Here is a 15,370-nt window from a genome sequence, read left to right on the forward strand (position 1 = left end):
AGACTGGCACTGCCCCAAAAAAGCCTCAAGTATTGATTTAATATACTAATGTTACAAATGACTGATACCAAGAAGAAGAAATAAAATTGTATCATCCCGAAATGGTTTTATCATTTTGAAACTGAGTGATGTGATGACATCATCTTAGACACAGAACCCTGACCTCTGATCCTGGCCTCTGACACTATATGAATTGGGTCCAGAGGGAAGCATGCACATCCCAACAAAAATGTGTCAGGTGCTGAACAACAATGTACATTTGGAGGAAAGGAAGGGAAGTTCACACACTGTAGCTCCCAGTACAACATCAATAATACATTTTGTAATAGGAGGTACCTCCTCTGACATACAGTATATCCCATACCACAACACTCATGTAAAAACCATAACCAGAGCTCGAATAACCCACAACATATACTGTACAATCCCTGGCCTAGAACAGCAATTGCCAACCTGTGGGGTTGGCCCAATAAATTGGCAAAACACTAAGATTTGAATGCTAATATAATATTAATATAATCCAAATTTATAACACTAGTCTTTACCCGTTCTAATATGAACACCAAATGATGTACAGTGTGGATAATGCGTAATAGATAGATAGATAGATAGATAGATGTGGTGGTAGAAAAAAGTGGTAGCCGGATGGGCATGTAGTGTATCTCAGATCTCACAGCGTAGTGATGAGGCTGGCCAATCACAGCTCTGTTTTGCCGTGGGGATCGGCATGTGACCGGGCTAGCCAGTCACAGCTCTATTTGTCGTGTGGAATTCTGTATGTGTGGCTGGCCAAAGTAGCTGTTGAGAGCATGATGGCGATGTTGCACAGAAAACTGTGACCCATACATTAATCTCTGTCCCTTCCAACATGCATTTCACTGTGTGACACATGAACGGCAGGTCAATACACTTGCTCTGTGCTAAGGAAGTGTTTACAGACAAACTGACTGACTGACTGGTTTTCTTGAATTGTTGATGATATCGACTAGCATGGTATTTTCTTTTTAAAACCTTGAAAATTTGTTTTCATTGTGGTACTCATAAATAGAAACTTAACTTGGGTTCGTTCCAATGATCCAAGCCAGAACACAATTGATTTATTGGTCATTAAAATAAAATCATGCTCTGAAAATGCCTGCGGTCCACCCAACTGACCAGCCATTCAGCTGCCGTGTTAAGTGGTTAGATGGGTGCATATTTTCAAGTGGGCCCTGATCCAAAAAAGGTTGCTTACATATCAAGGGCTGTATTCCTATTGCATAATAGTCTAGAACCTTAGCAATTTTAGCTAAGCAACTATATCATGGTTGGGTAGATTTCAAGATTTCACTATAGATTGCATCCATATGCTGGAAGAACAGACCCCTGGTAAATGCGATTAAAGGTATATTCAGTGATTTCACTTAATTCAAATATCACTTATTTTTTCGTTTTGTTGTGATAATTCTCCCTACTATATATTTTTTTCTAATTTTTTTATCCCACAATTTTGTAACCCATTTTTTCACCCAGTGTCAATTATCTAATGTAATCCTGGGCGCTACACTTCCTCTGCCAACTTGGGGGGCAGTGGACTGACCTCATGCTTCCTTCTATGCATGAGTCCAAGCTGCTTCTTTTCACCTGACAGGGGAGAGTTTCCCCGGCCGGACGTAGCGCATGGAAGGAACACGTTATTCCGACCAGTTCCTTTCCCCTCCATCAAGCGCCCCGGCTGGCCATGGGGAGGTAGTTTTAGAGACCAGGATTACTGCATGTTTTTGTGAGGGTACCTACCCTTTTGGTGACACGGAGAGAACATGCAAATTCCACACAGAAAGGCCCTTTCGCCAACCCCGCCTCGGGTATGGGCACTGATGACCCGGAGGAGGGAACACGCCCCCAGCGCCCACAGTGTCCCCAGCGGGAATCAAACCCAGGACCTTCTAGCTGTGAGGCGAACGTGCCCCCTCTCCCTACTATAGAATGTGCTGACCATATAAGGAGTTCCTCCCTGTCCCCAGTTAACCCCTGGGGTCAAAAAAACGTAGGTTTCTCTTTTGGCTAGGTGGCCCAGCTTTCATCCAATCAGGAAAGAGAGGGGTGGCCTGGGCCATAGCGCAGTGGTCCAGGCACCTTGGCTGGTAATCCAGTCTGGCAGTGTGCCGCGGGTTAGACTACCGATCCCGACGGCCTTTACTGCATGTCTTCCCCCCATCTCTCTCCCCATTTCCTGTCAGCCTACTGTCTGTCCCTCCATAAAATATATAAAATAAAGGCGAAAGCTAAAAAAAAATAAACATAAAAAAAAAGGATAGCTAATCATGATCGAACGGGGGTGGGCCTTTGTGTGCGTGCTTTTGGCCTGTTTATTTGTCTATTTCTTTCCTAAACGTAACAAGCAAAGGTGAGCTACAGTATGCAAGTGAACAACTTCAAAAAAAAAAAAAAAGAAGAAGAAATAGCTTTTCTATATTTGCTCCATTTCACAATATACACAGAAACGGTGACATTTTCCCTTCCAGTCACAGGGTGATGAAATTAAGTGGCTGTATGCTTTTGTGAACAAGCTAAACCTCTGGTCAAATAAACTTTATAATCTATGAGAAGGGCCCCCGCTCTGGAAGTATTTCAGCTTTCAGTAGTTTTACTATTCAATATGGGATAGATAAGAGTTCAAAGGCTTTTAAAGCGACTGTTGAATCTACTATAATATTGTTGCCACGGGTCTACGTTTTATATATTGCAAGAATGCTGGAGTAGTTTGTGGCACGGGCCCTTTCATTTTTATAGCCCCAGTAGAGTCAGGGAGCATATGTTTTTCTAGGTCTCCTATGGATTATACACCCTGTCTACACCACTCTACCTCCACTCCTTAAAAAGAAATCCATGACATGATGTTTTACTTAAGCCATAACTAGCCTGTACAAGAATTTCTCTTTGGGAAAATAAAGCTGATTGTGCAAATACTTGGGTAATACAATATTTTAAACTATAAATAATATGCCAAAAAAAATACAAGTTTCTTGTAGAGGGTCAATAATGAAAGACATCAACAGTGTGCTCAGAGTGATGAGATACACTGTAAAAGAGCAAATATAACGATCTTGCAAGCCTCCAGTACGAATGGATTATGAGCATCAATCAAATGCTATAGATATTACCGGCACAATAAAGACAAAAAAAATCAATAGACAATAGAAATCCAGGTCTCTGCCAAATCGCAAACCTAACGCCTCTCCATTATGACTCTTATGCTATTTTGTGTGACAACCCAAATATTGCATATATGCAGCATTGCTGCTACAGTACCTCAGTGAATTGTTTCATATGTTTCCCAGACTGTATTGGATACAGACCCTGCCTCTCCCCTCCTACGCACCCTCTCCATGGGTTCCACATTCCACATGAGTAGAAAAAGTCCAGTCCATGGGATTGCATTACCGCTAGGGAGATGGAGCTCTGCCCTCTGTCTCATTACTTTTATTTACAGATGAAAATGGAGGAAAAACGTACGACAGCTTTTCCTGTGATGCAAGCAATCATTCTTTGTGCAGTTTTTTTCCCCTTTTCCTTTTTTGAGGTCATTGAAGTAAACTTGATAACTTTGATGTGAGAGCATTTACATAGCGCAGGAGCTGCCTAACAGAATACTCTATTCAATATCCTGGATGTTCGTATCTCGTGTGGTGCTGGAGGTTCAAAACGATATCTTCTTCTCTCCATCTGTGCTTATTTTTATGACGTAAGACTCCAAACGACTTTGGGCAAAGTTTCAGCTTGTCCAGAGCCCCTTTGACCTCCATTATAAAAACATAATTAAACTAGAAATGCACTCTCTCTCTCTCTTGCAGGCTTGCACACAAATTAGTGCTACTAACTACTACTAACTGTCTATTACAACTGCTGTTCTAAATCATTTAGACCCACACACACACACACACACACACACACACACACACACACCAACAACGCTGATAGCAGTACTTGTGTGCTCTAGCTGCTTGCGCAAGTAAAAAATATTAAACATGTGAGATTAGCTCTGGACAGACTATAGAATGCGTTTTGCCCTCTAAAGTTGCACGGTCTCTTCTTATAAAGAAGGTGGGCCCGGTGAATATCATAAGCACATGGCAGCACATATTATTTGGTGCCATTTCTCTACTTGTAAGAAGCCTTAAAGACCCCTGTCTAGGAACATCCTCGTGCAATAGGTCTGAGAGAAGCTGCTCACCTGAACTAAGACAGCAAGGACACGTGGAGGTATAAGACACCCCGTTAAACACTTGGATCAATATTAACGTGACTTCCATTTCATGCTTGCCCAATTCCAATCACCTAACAATATACTCCGATAGTGGTGCTAGCGTGGCTGTAACAGGGGAGGTTATTACAGGCAGAGGGCAGAAGCAGAATGTGCTGGCTAAGCTGTCAAGGCTCCTAATAGACAAAGAGGCAGAGTTTAACCTCCTTACACACATGCCCATGAATGTACCCGATACACAAATATGCTCAACCTCAAATGCAGGCGCATGCACGCACGCACGCGCACACGCACACGCACACGCACACACACACACACACACACACACACACACACACACACACACACACACACACACACACACACACACACACACACACACACACACACACACACACACACACACACACACACCTTGCCATTATGATGCAAGAAAATAACAGAGAAACAACACAAAGTAATGAATGTAATCAATGTAGTTAACTATCCTGTCTTCTTCTAATTGTTTAAAAATAACACATTTTAAAATAGTGAAAATAGCCGTGAGCTATTTTAACTATTTTAAAAAATAATAAAAAATGCCTAAGAAGTTTAGGCAAGTTTAAGCCAACTCCACATTGCACAGATTCGTTCACGATTTTGCATCCGCATTTTGCATCCGCGGGTGAGTCATCTACCTTTCTTATATCTTTGGCCGAGGCCGACGCTATCCGTGTTGTAGTGATAAGGTGGTAAATACTCTACACAGTAGAGTGTTTCTCTACAGTCTGCTCGTCTGACTCGTCATGTTTCAGTGACTACTCGTGCAGTGTGAACTAGATACCATAATTATTCAATGTCAACTCTCAATTCATATACCAATTGATCAACTGCAAAGCTAGCGAAAACAAATTGTGATTTGTTGGGTGCGGGATGCATTGCAGAGGCTCCAGTTTGGTGACAAGCTAGCTTGCCAGATTCTGTGAGTGAAACAAGGTCTATGAAAACAAGCCCAAAAGAAGCAACCAGTTTCACCACTTGAGCCCTATTACATCCACTATTTAAAAAAAGAATCATGAAAGAAAGCCAAAATAAGCAACTACACTTCAGAAATAAGCCCAGACTAAAGCAACGGGCAACTATGAATATTAAGCTGTTACAGGAAAACTAGCCCAAAGTCGCTTATGATAAGCAGAACTGGCACATGCACGCAGGTGCGTGTGTGCGCAAGGTAAGGTACAGCAACGGCAAGGTACAGCAACTCACAGAAATCAAATAGTTTCTAGAGTAAGAAATCTTATTTTTACTTCAAACGGATTTGTGAAAAAACCCAGAAGATTGAATGTTGTCAAAATCATGTAAGCCACTCACTGACTGAAATGCTCTTTGTGGGGGAAAAAAATTAAATGATGATTTGGTTCTTTCCTGCTTGCTTTTATTTTCCCCAAGAGAGCTAGTAAGATTGACATTTACTATAGGAACACAACAGTGTACGTCTGCCCTCTTCAAACTCAAGATGGTGCCTGAGCACATATATTGTCATATCCTGCTGCCAGAAAGGGGGCTGTACGTTCATTTTGGACGACCGACTATTCCTCCAATAGTCCCACATTCTTCTCAAGCTTCAATAATGACTCTCCAGAGCTGACTCCAACAGGCCTCTTTGGGTTTCTTCTACTCAAATCCAGCTGGCAACCTACTCCGAGTAATACGTTCAATAGAGGCTGTCAAATCTCAGGAAACAAAATTTGGAAAGTGAGACTAATAGATATGCGACCTCTGACCGCCTACACCAGGGTTATCTGCTAATGACAGCTCATATCTTTAATGCCATACCTCATCCTAATTACATGTGAGAAGCCATGAAAACACAAACTGTCAAGGTAAATTCAACACAAGCTGCCAACTGTCACGACTGCAGAAATGCACTGATGCTCTGCAAAAGAACAAAACATTCCTCCGATTTCAAGTCAAGAGGAAAATAGCCTGCGCTCTACAACCACATGAAAGTCTGGCAGATTAAGATTTAAAGTACACCTCACGTCTCAGAGAGTATAAATTGAACTACCTGACCACAGCGGCCCCTTTCACATGACCACCGTATACATTATTCCTCTCATTAGAACCACCATAAGCGTCACTTCAAACAGCACTCAATCAACTGCACACAGAGACATCAGGGATAATCAATGGATACCAAACAGGTATTCTGGTGATTCAATGAGCTAAAGACTTCATGGGCCCCTTGGCATTGTGGGTGAGAATCCAGCTGAAAATCATTTACACATGTCATTTCCTTCTCACTCTCTTCATCTCTGCATTTCTCTGTCACTCCATCTCTCTCTTAGACATATCTGCGACTGCCACCATGAATCCTGACAAAATGAAGAATCAGGCGAGTGCCTCTAAATGTCTCTCACGGTAGAGAAAAAAAAGAAAATGGAACCACAGTGAAATTTGAAGCAGACAGTATAATTGTTGTATGTTTGCCTCATATACGGACCACCTGCAAGTGAGACAGCAGCTGGCCTATGTTTTGGCAGTAACTATCTTGCTGCAACCATGACACAACTAGTGCTGAAACCAGCCAGATGACATCTTGAACCCAACCCGTGGTCACACACAGTAGACCAAAAAACAAAGGCACACACAAGGTCAGTGCACACTGTGGCCATCAGGTATGCGTTGCAGAAACTGCACAAAGATTCAGAATGGGTAGCCTATAAATGAGAGAGAGAAATGCGATATCACCAAAACATACAACTGACTAATGAATGCTTTGCTTGTATATTCCTATTAAGTAAAGAAGACACGTATTTGATCAGACGGGAGAAAAAGACTGGGTTTCAGAATCAATAGATTTGCTCTTGTTCCCTTAATACATCTGCTCTGCTATTCGATTACAGTCCAAAGTAAAGGGCCAAGGTGCTTAATAGTATTGAACTGCTTCCCTTTAAAAGGCGGTGTTGCGTGACATGAGGCAAAATTGACACAATGTGGTGGGCAACAGGACAAGATCAGCTGGGTCAACAAGGAAAGTTCCAGACAAAAGAGCAAAACAATAAAGTGCACGATCCAATTTGCTCGCAACTATGCGCAGTGGTGGAAATGAAAAAAAAGTGCAATAAAATTTTAAGTGCCATGTTCTCTTGACAGAGCTCATAAATATTGTACCTATAAAAAACCGCGCTGAACTTCTTTCAGCTAAGCTGGAAAATATATATACTATATATGTCTGTATATATACAGTATAAAGGTGTGTGTGTGTGTGTGTGTGTGTGTGTGTGTGTGTGTGTAATAGTGTATTAATATACATACTATATATATATATATATATATATATATATATATATATATATATATATATATATATATATAATGATGCCCATGACTCTATGAGTTTCCTATTGTGGTTTTCAACAACAATGTAGATCTGAGTGCCTGACAGTGTAAAAAAAACCTGTCTGATTCCACCGTGAAGAGGATACACTCACCATAGTCCTCCAGTGACTTACACCCAATGTCCAAATGGGTGGAGCCAAAGGGATTCCTGACAAATCTCCGCCTCCGGCGCAGGTCATCCTCCCAGTAGTCCAGACGCCAAAAATGGTGCAGCTGACTGCGAGGAGAGAGACAGGAGGACAAGTGGGTTAGACAGCACACACACCCCTCAGTGATGGCCTGATTACAGCAACCACTGCCTTATCACAGTACAACATCTAAGGGGAGAAGAGAATCAGGCCATAGTAGATTTATTAGGCTGACTAGCAGCCCAGTGATGCTAGCTCGATTAAGGCCTATAGCATCAGAGCGGCAGGGCGCAGCAGCAGCCACTGCACAACATAAATCACATGCAGTCCCATTAACAAATACAGCATCAAATTACAAGTATAAATGGCGCAGCTTGGCTCCTTTTTTACAATGTTTTTTAACAAGTCTTGTAAATCAAAGGTAGGACCCTCAACGCAGACAGCGTGGGGTTTAATGATCGGGGGTCTTGCGTTGCGGCATGAGCCTATAAAATAACCCGCTCTCCCTGCATATACGGAGCCATGATTAAAATAATGTGCTGAAATATTCATTGAAATGATTCCCAGGGCCCTGGAGCAACCCAACAGAAATTGCATTTTTATTCATTATTAATAACAGTGAATTAGGGCTGTAAAAAAGGGGGAAAAGAAGAAAACTGTTCCAGCATGTGGTAACCATCTTTGTAAATGATTATTCCAACATTAGTGAGGACCTGGGATAATTTTATTGCTTGCAGCTAATGCAAACCATTAAGCACCAGGACTAGCATCAGGTTACTAAGTGCTGCCTGATCCAAGTGTGCACTAGCTGGAGATATTTCAAAGCCTTTGTATTTCCTTGAGAGGGAACTGTGCTGAAAAGAAAAGCAGACAGTGCAGTCTAATTCACTATGAACTGGGCAGAGGAACATGCAAAAAAGAGAGTGACGATGAATGTAATTGGTGGTGTGGTAAGAGGTGATGACATCATGCTGGTGTGCGGTTAGCCTTCATTTCCAGCCAAAGGTGAGGAAATACAAAAGACATCCTGTTGCATGTTTTAAACAGATATTTATAGATGGGGGAACCAAATACTCCATTGGCCCTTGCGTTATAATAAGCACGATTTATTTCGCATATTAAACAATTTAACCACAATTTATTACACACAAAAAGTAGGTTCTAGCAATGCACAACCTACTCAACGGTTGTCTTTGTGCTGTTGTCTAGAAATGTTGCCTGTACTCCTTGTTCAAAAGTTCAAAATTAGCTAGCCACACAAAGCTCCAAACAATGCCTTGGATCTAGACCAGTACTGGGCTACCCAAGTCCAAGAATTTTCCACTGTGTGCATGATTCAGTAAGTCCTTGGCAGGCAACCACACATTTCATTGTATGGCTTCTGCCTCCTCCTGCCATAATACAGAGGCAGTCTGAACAGATTGAAGTGTTACAGCGGGATCACATCACAAAAACACCCTCCTTGTTCTATGAATATGATATCTACAAATGTCAGAAATCAAGAGGCTCAGGAGACTTATTTAGGCTCCGAGAGTGATGAGGGCTCAGTTTCAGTTACATATCAATCAAATGAGTCGCTCGTATACCGTACGTGTGCAAGCTGCATGCAAGAAAAAGTATCACAAGCTGCCGTATGCAAAGCAACACCCGACGTCTAGAGCTTGCCCCCCGTCCCCGTCAATCTTAGCTCAAAGCTTAGCCGAGCAAAAGAGATGTCAGTGGGTGGAAAGAGAGACCCACGCAAATGATATTGTAAACGGGAGATTACGCAGTGTGAGAAATGTAAATCCACTGTAGGCGACTGGCCGATTACAGTTGAAGATTATGTCTTGTAATTCTCAGTACAAATAGACAGCAGATGCCAGTGGGGGAGAAACCCGCCACTTTGAAGATTTCCCCCACCCAATCGTATTAAATGCTTTCGATTCATTAAATTTGGTCTAGTTGAGGATAATAATTTGTCTAGAACAACTTCAGCAAAAGACAAACAATTGTCATATATCTTCAATATGACTAGAATGCCCAAACAAACCAAACCTTAAATTACGAGGATTGATTAACCAAGATTTTTCAGACGTTAACAATTTGATTTCTCTTCCCCTCCTTCCCTCTTGCACGTGTTTTCATTTTGGATGTGGTTTTATGGACCTGTGATATTCTAGACCATGTGGTCAGCATTTGACCAGATTTGGACTGCGTCAAAGTGCCGTGATGAAGGAACCCCTCTCTCTCCGAGGGTGGTCTATAGGAGAACTCTGGAGAAATGTGCTCCCAAAGGAGGACCACAGCTGGGGGGCTACTGAGCTCACACACATTTCTAGAAAGACGCGTCTCAGGTGGCTTAAATTTCAGCCACAACCAGGCTGGGCGCTTGTTCATATCCAGAAAGCTTTTATGAGGCTCTGTCGCTAAATAACCCATTTAGGCCCGGAAAAAAAAACGTTGCTCTGAAAGAATATACCTATTCAAAGATTTGTGCCGCATTTGTATGATTTAAAAAAAATATCAGACCTACAAGTTCATAGCGAGCCACTCGGTGGCGTGCTATGAGCTTGTAGATCTGCTATTTTTCAATAGCTAAAGTTTAACAGAATGCTTGAAACACAAGGGGTTCCCGCCCAAAATGGGATAAGCTGCATCCCTGCATAATTCTCCTCAAATCTTATGCAGTTATCCATTTGTGCAGTTTTCTGTTATTAGTAATCTAATACTGTCTACTTAGCAGAACCAAGTCATTTAGTGGTAGGGCCTCCTGGACTATCTAGACTGTAGACATTGTATTCCAGTAGGTGATATTATGCATTTCTGGAACATAGTTTCCAGTATCGTTTCGCTATCAACCACAAATCATTCATCCAATGGTGTCCTGTATTAGGCCAAGCTGGCATTTGATTCCCTTATTTTCCACATCAAATGTGTCTAGCTTCATGACAAGCATAAATAATGACTGTGAGCCAGCCTCCTAGAAACTGGTGAAATGTATTAGTCCTGTCATCAATCAATCACCCAAATGGATTTCAAACTGCATTTTAAAAGCTAATTTTCCAGTGCTGATAACCAACAGGGGCACCATTATTTATGGATGCTTTTAGACTTCTTAAGTGCAGTAGGATGAATGTGAAAGAAGATGATCATGTCTCCTCTTCTGTTTCAAAATATGTATTTAAAGAACATCTCTCCTGAGAGAATGGGTCTTGGGGTTTTGGTGGTGCCAGATCTAACTTCCCCCAGTCTACAGGGAATGTGTTCCGTTTGTCAAAGGCAAAAAGAAGAAACTGACAGGCATGATTCAAATAAAAGGGTTAAAGGAGGAAGAATAAATACATCATTATTTGTTTCATAGCAAAAACATAACATCTATCTATAAAGGCATGGGTTGACAGCTGTGCGATGAACCCATATTGGAATGAGTTATTTTTAAATTTGGTGCAAATTATGATCTCAGGGCAACAGACGCCATTTTGTTTCCTCATATTTGCCCAAATCCAGATATTTTCTAAAATAGTACTAGAGTGTCTTTGGAAAAGTGAACTGAGACACTGACTGGGTCATACCTGTGCTGTCAGCTGATCACAGGTGCGTGTTAAGGGTCTGGACCCAACAACAACAATTAAAGATATATAGCCGCAAGGTGCAATGATCGGGGTCCAAGCACAATGTTAAAACCTTTAGTTTCCAATGTACAGAAGAGGGAGACAAAGGAGGAATGACAACTAAGAATCAGCGATTCAAACAAAATTCACCTGCTGAATGGGTGTTTTGTGAATTTCAGAAAAGAAAATAGAATGCAGTCAATTATGAGATCCAATGTTTTGCTGCCCCCCAGGGGCAGAAAATCCAATAAATGGACAATGAAGCTCGGACATACCAAGCACCAAGTGCATTTAAAATATTATAAGCCTAATTAAATGACAAATAATTATTTATATTTAAACTCAAAGACACATATTGAACAAACACAAACTGCTGTGTTCATGGGTAGGAAACTGCACTAGCGACACCTACAGCTTGGCCAGGCAGAGGAAGTGCCAGGGATAGTGTTCCTCCACATGTGTTGTGTATGTTATGCCCTCATGGTGATACTCACTGTTAGGAGAGGAGACACATATGGCGACTACATGTGTATTAGAGGCGACATGTGGCGCTCTAAAACCTCCATAGATAAACAACAGGGTTTGTGGCAGTGACAGGGACTATATATACACACATGGGGGGAATTGGTGTTTAGCAACCACTAAATTGAAAAAAAAAAAGAAAGAAAGAAAAGCAATAAATAAAGTATAATCATCCTATAATTATATTAAAATTGGCTAATGGGAGGGCAGGCATATAGTGTATGGAGATCCAGTTGTCCAGAGCCAAATGATACAACCTCTATGTCCACATATGGTCGTGTGCATGTACGGGACAGACCGACTTCAAACTTGACGCGCAGAGCAGCAAGGATTCAAGGGAGTGCGGTGCCCACTGTGGAGTGATTTAGGCCAAGGGTCACCCTGAGGTCAAAGAGCTGCAAAAGAAAAATAATGCGAACGATTCCTGCTGATCCACTACCTGGAACAAGATAAAAGGCTAAAGAACAGTGTGCATTATACGTTTGATTGCTGCATGCTCACACACAAAGCTGGCATGTCCAGACAAACATCACTGCATAGATATTAGTCTGGAATCCATATGTGGAACCTGCATTTTCAAGCGGCAAATAAAAATCACACCCGTGTGAACTGAGTGGCGCAACCCCCCCCCCCCCGGCTCTCTCTCTCTCTCTCTCTCTCTCATTAGTACAGCACTATCTCTCTCTCTGTTTCTGGCACAACAGCACCCCTACTGGTACTAATAGTCATACTCGTGCTCATTAACGTCACATACATAGGCGGGCACGGACATTGCTGTTCATTGGAGTGGTTGCACCACTCAAAAATGCCTCTGGTATTAAACCCACCTCATATTTGCTAACTGAGCCCTGATTGGTCACTCAGTACTTCAGCGGGAGTGGAAATTCAATCACACAACTGAGTGGTGCCAGACCAAATCAGCCAAGTGTATTTTTTGTTCCAAACTTGCCTTGTCTGCAAGGTTATAGCTCTGAATGAAATAAATTTGCCATGAAAGGCTGTAAGATCTATCATTTACAAAGTAACTTCAAACAGAACAGTCATCTGAAATGTGCACAGGGTTCGATCACAGAAATATGAGAAGAATCACTCATTTAAACCAGTGCCAGTAATAGATGATGAAGCAAAATCCTATTTATTCACATAGAGGAGACTTGTGTAGGGCAGTAAAGAGGAAGTAACAGGGCATGGTGATTCAATAAAACACCATTATAGTCATCTTAAGAGATTCCATTGGTGACATGAATAGGGGATAATTATAATAAATACCACCCATCAGCGACAATTCCATTCAAAGCGGCAATGACTGGTTTCCATCACATACACACATGAATACAGCAGTGGCCATGGCCCGTCTTCAGTATGCGATTTGGACACTGAACATGTGCGCACACACACACACACACACACACACACACACTTCAATGGAACTCCATGAGAACAAACTGTCTTTTCTTTCCTATTCTGTTGTCCCTACAGACTGGGAATACAGTTAACTAAATCTGTTAGGAATTTTTTCACTAACCGAATATAACCCCAAGGTCGTAAACATGACTGCCTGTCAAAAACAAAAATGTCCTGCTTCCTGATCACCTGTTATTGCATCCAAGTGTATGAATAGGGGGAATCCTTCCACAAACTTGACAAACATTCTATCACACAAAACAACAAAAAGCTTATTTTGCTCAGACAGTTCGTTGATTAAATTAAAATGGAATCTAAAGATAGAGATTCCAGCTGTCATGAAAATCATCAGGGAACCATCACAGACAAATAAGTGGTGGGGGGAAACCATGAAAACAATGTCTGTCAACCAGTGCATTCTTTTTGGTCACCCTTGTATGCCACATTCTTCTGTGACAAAAGAAAATAAAACCGTACATCAAAAAGTGGTAACTGGAAGCCAGATGGCGATGAATATTTTTGCAAGGCCGTCCTTTTAGAGTAAACCATGGAGTGAGCCAAATAATAAATGTAATATTTACTTCCCCAACAACTCTCTCAGGTCGGATATCATTTGCCTCTGTATTGGGAAATGAGTGCAATACATTTGCATATCATGACATGCCCCAAATGTAACCGGTTGAAAGTGATTAAAACATATATATTTTAAAGTTTATAATTTGCCTCTGTATTGGGAAATGAGTGCTCATAAAGTACTGATACAGTAAATCATTCAAAATAAAATAAATATAATTCATAACTTTTTGTATACTGTAGTTCTATTGCAATAATAATGTGTGGTTGCCACATAATCATATCATAAGACACACCTGATATCTCACGACTCACGGCACACCATTTGGAAACCACTGGTGGTGTGATACGACGCTGGTCGACACCATGATCAGATTAATGCTGAGGGCTGGAAATGGTAAAGAGTCAGAGGGCTTTCATCTGTGCAGTTCCCCTCATTTCTTATCGTCACAACACTCAACACTGTGTTAGTGTTGCATAAAAGAGAATACTGATCCAAGACAATTCTGTTAAGAGTGCAGGCTCATTGAGGAGTGACTACCGGACCAGTGTTAAAGGAAAAGACTAAGAAACAAGATCAACCCGGGGTCATGTGGAGTAATGAAGATGCACGAAGGTGATCAAACTAGGGATGAAGAACCGTACTGTGGCTGGGTGAACTCTCCCTGGCTTGCCAGCGCCGTGGATCCTCCATCTTTCATCAGAAATGGGGCACAGTCAAGCGATGCCCAGCTCAATTTCTTCTGCACTGAAATTGATGATTGTGTGAATGGGCCTCTTTCCAGACATAATTAGCAGAGTTTGCAAGGTTAAGAATGCCTCAAGGGAAGAGAGATCGGTGTAGGTCAAGAGCAATGGGAAAATGGACATAACGTCGTCCACTTACAATTGGAACATGGGGTTTAACACGTTTTGAAATAACATGCCACTGAATTAATCCATAACAAACACAAGCTGTAACACTGCAGTGTTGTTTTCTATTCTATTCTATTGATGCAAGATCATATACAGTAGTAGGATAGCAGAAAGGCATCCACGCTCTGAATGTCATAGACATAGAGGATCATATTTGAAATGCCCTGCAATTTATCTTCAAACCAAACCCCAAGACCTTGGCCTACCACTGTCCCTTAGAGGGTCATCAGACCCACATCCCACAGAGGCTTTTAACCCTGTCCCAGGCAATGTTCCAAAGACCTCAGCTCGAGATGCCTAGTATTAGAATTGATAACCCTTTCAAACAAGACCTGAGACTACGGTCAGACTGTGAGTAAAAGGCTCATTCCATCACAAAGTTATTATCCACAGGGAAGATTGTTACCATTCATCACACGTGAGAGATGAAACTCACTGTTAGCCAAGGGAAACGGCTGTTTCACTGCCTCCCCGCAGATCAATATATGCCACCATTCTCCTTTCTCCCTCTCTGCTACAAAAAAAGTAATTATACAGGAGAAACGTTGACAATCAATAGATCAGTCAGGTTAGGTTAAGGTCTGCTGTGGGGGGGCTTGGGGTGATGGGCT

The 15,370-nt window shown here is 41.7% G+C and overlaps 1 protein-coding gene across 1 annotated transcript in view; it reads right to left on the reverse strand.

Annotated features, from left to right (window-relative positions):
• The window catches only part of nbeab (neurobeachin b), a gene marked incomplete at its 5' end in the record, with an annotated part of 240,535 nt that overhangs the window by 87,986 nt on the left and 137,179 nt on the right, over positions 1-15,370 (reverse strand). Inside the window, 1 exon segment of the mRNA XM_080772482.1 lies at positions 7,717-7,841. Within this exon segment, the coding sequence (XP_080628608.1) occupies positions 7,717-7,841 (125 nt within the window).

This window comes from Protomyctophum bolini, assembly GCF_963924005.1.
Source record: "Protomyctophum bolini genome assembly, chromosome: 9".
Lineage (NCBI taxonomy): Eukaryota > Metazoa > Chordata > Actinopteri > Myctophiformes > Myctophidae > Protomyctophum > Protomyctophum bolini.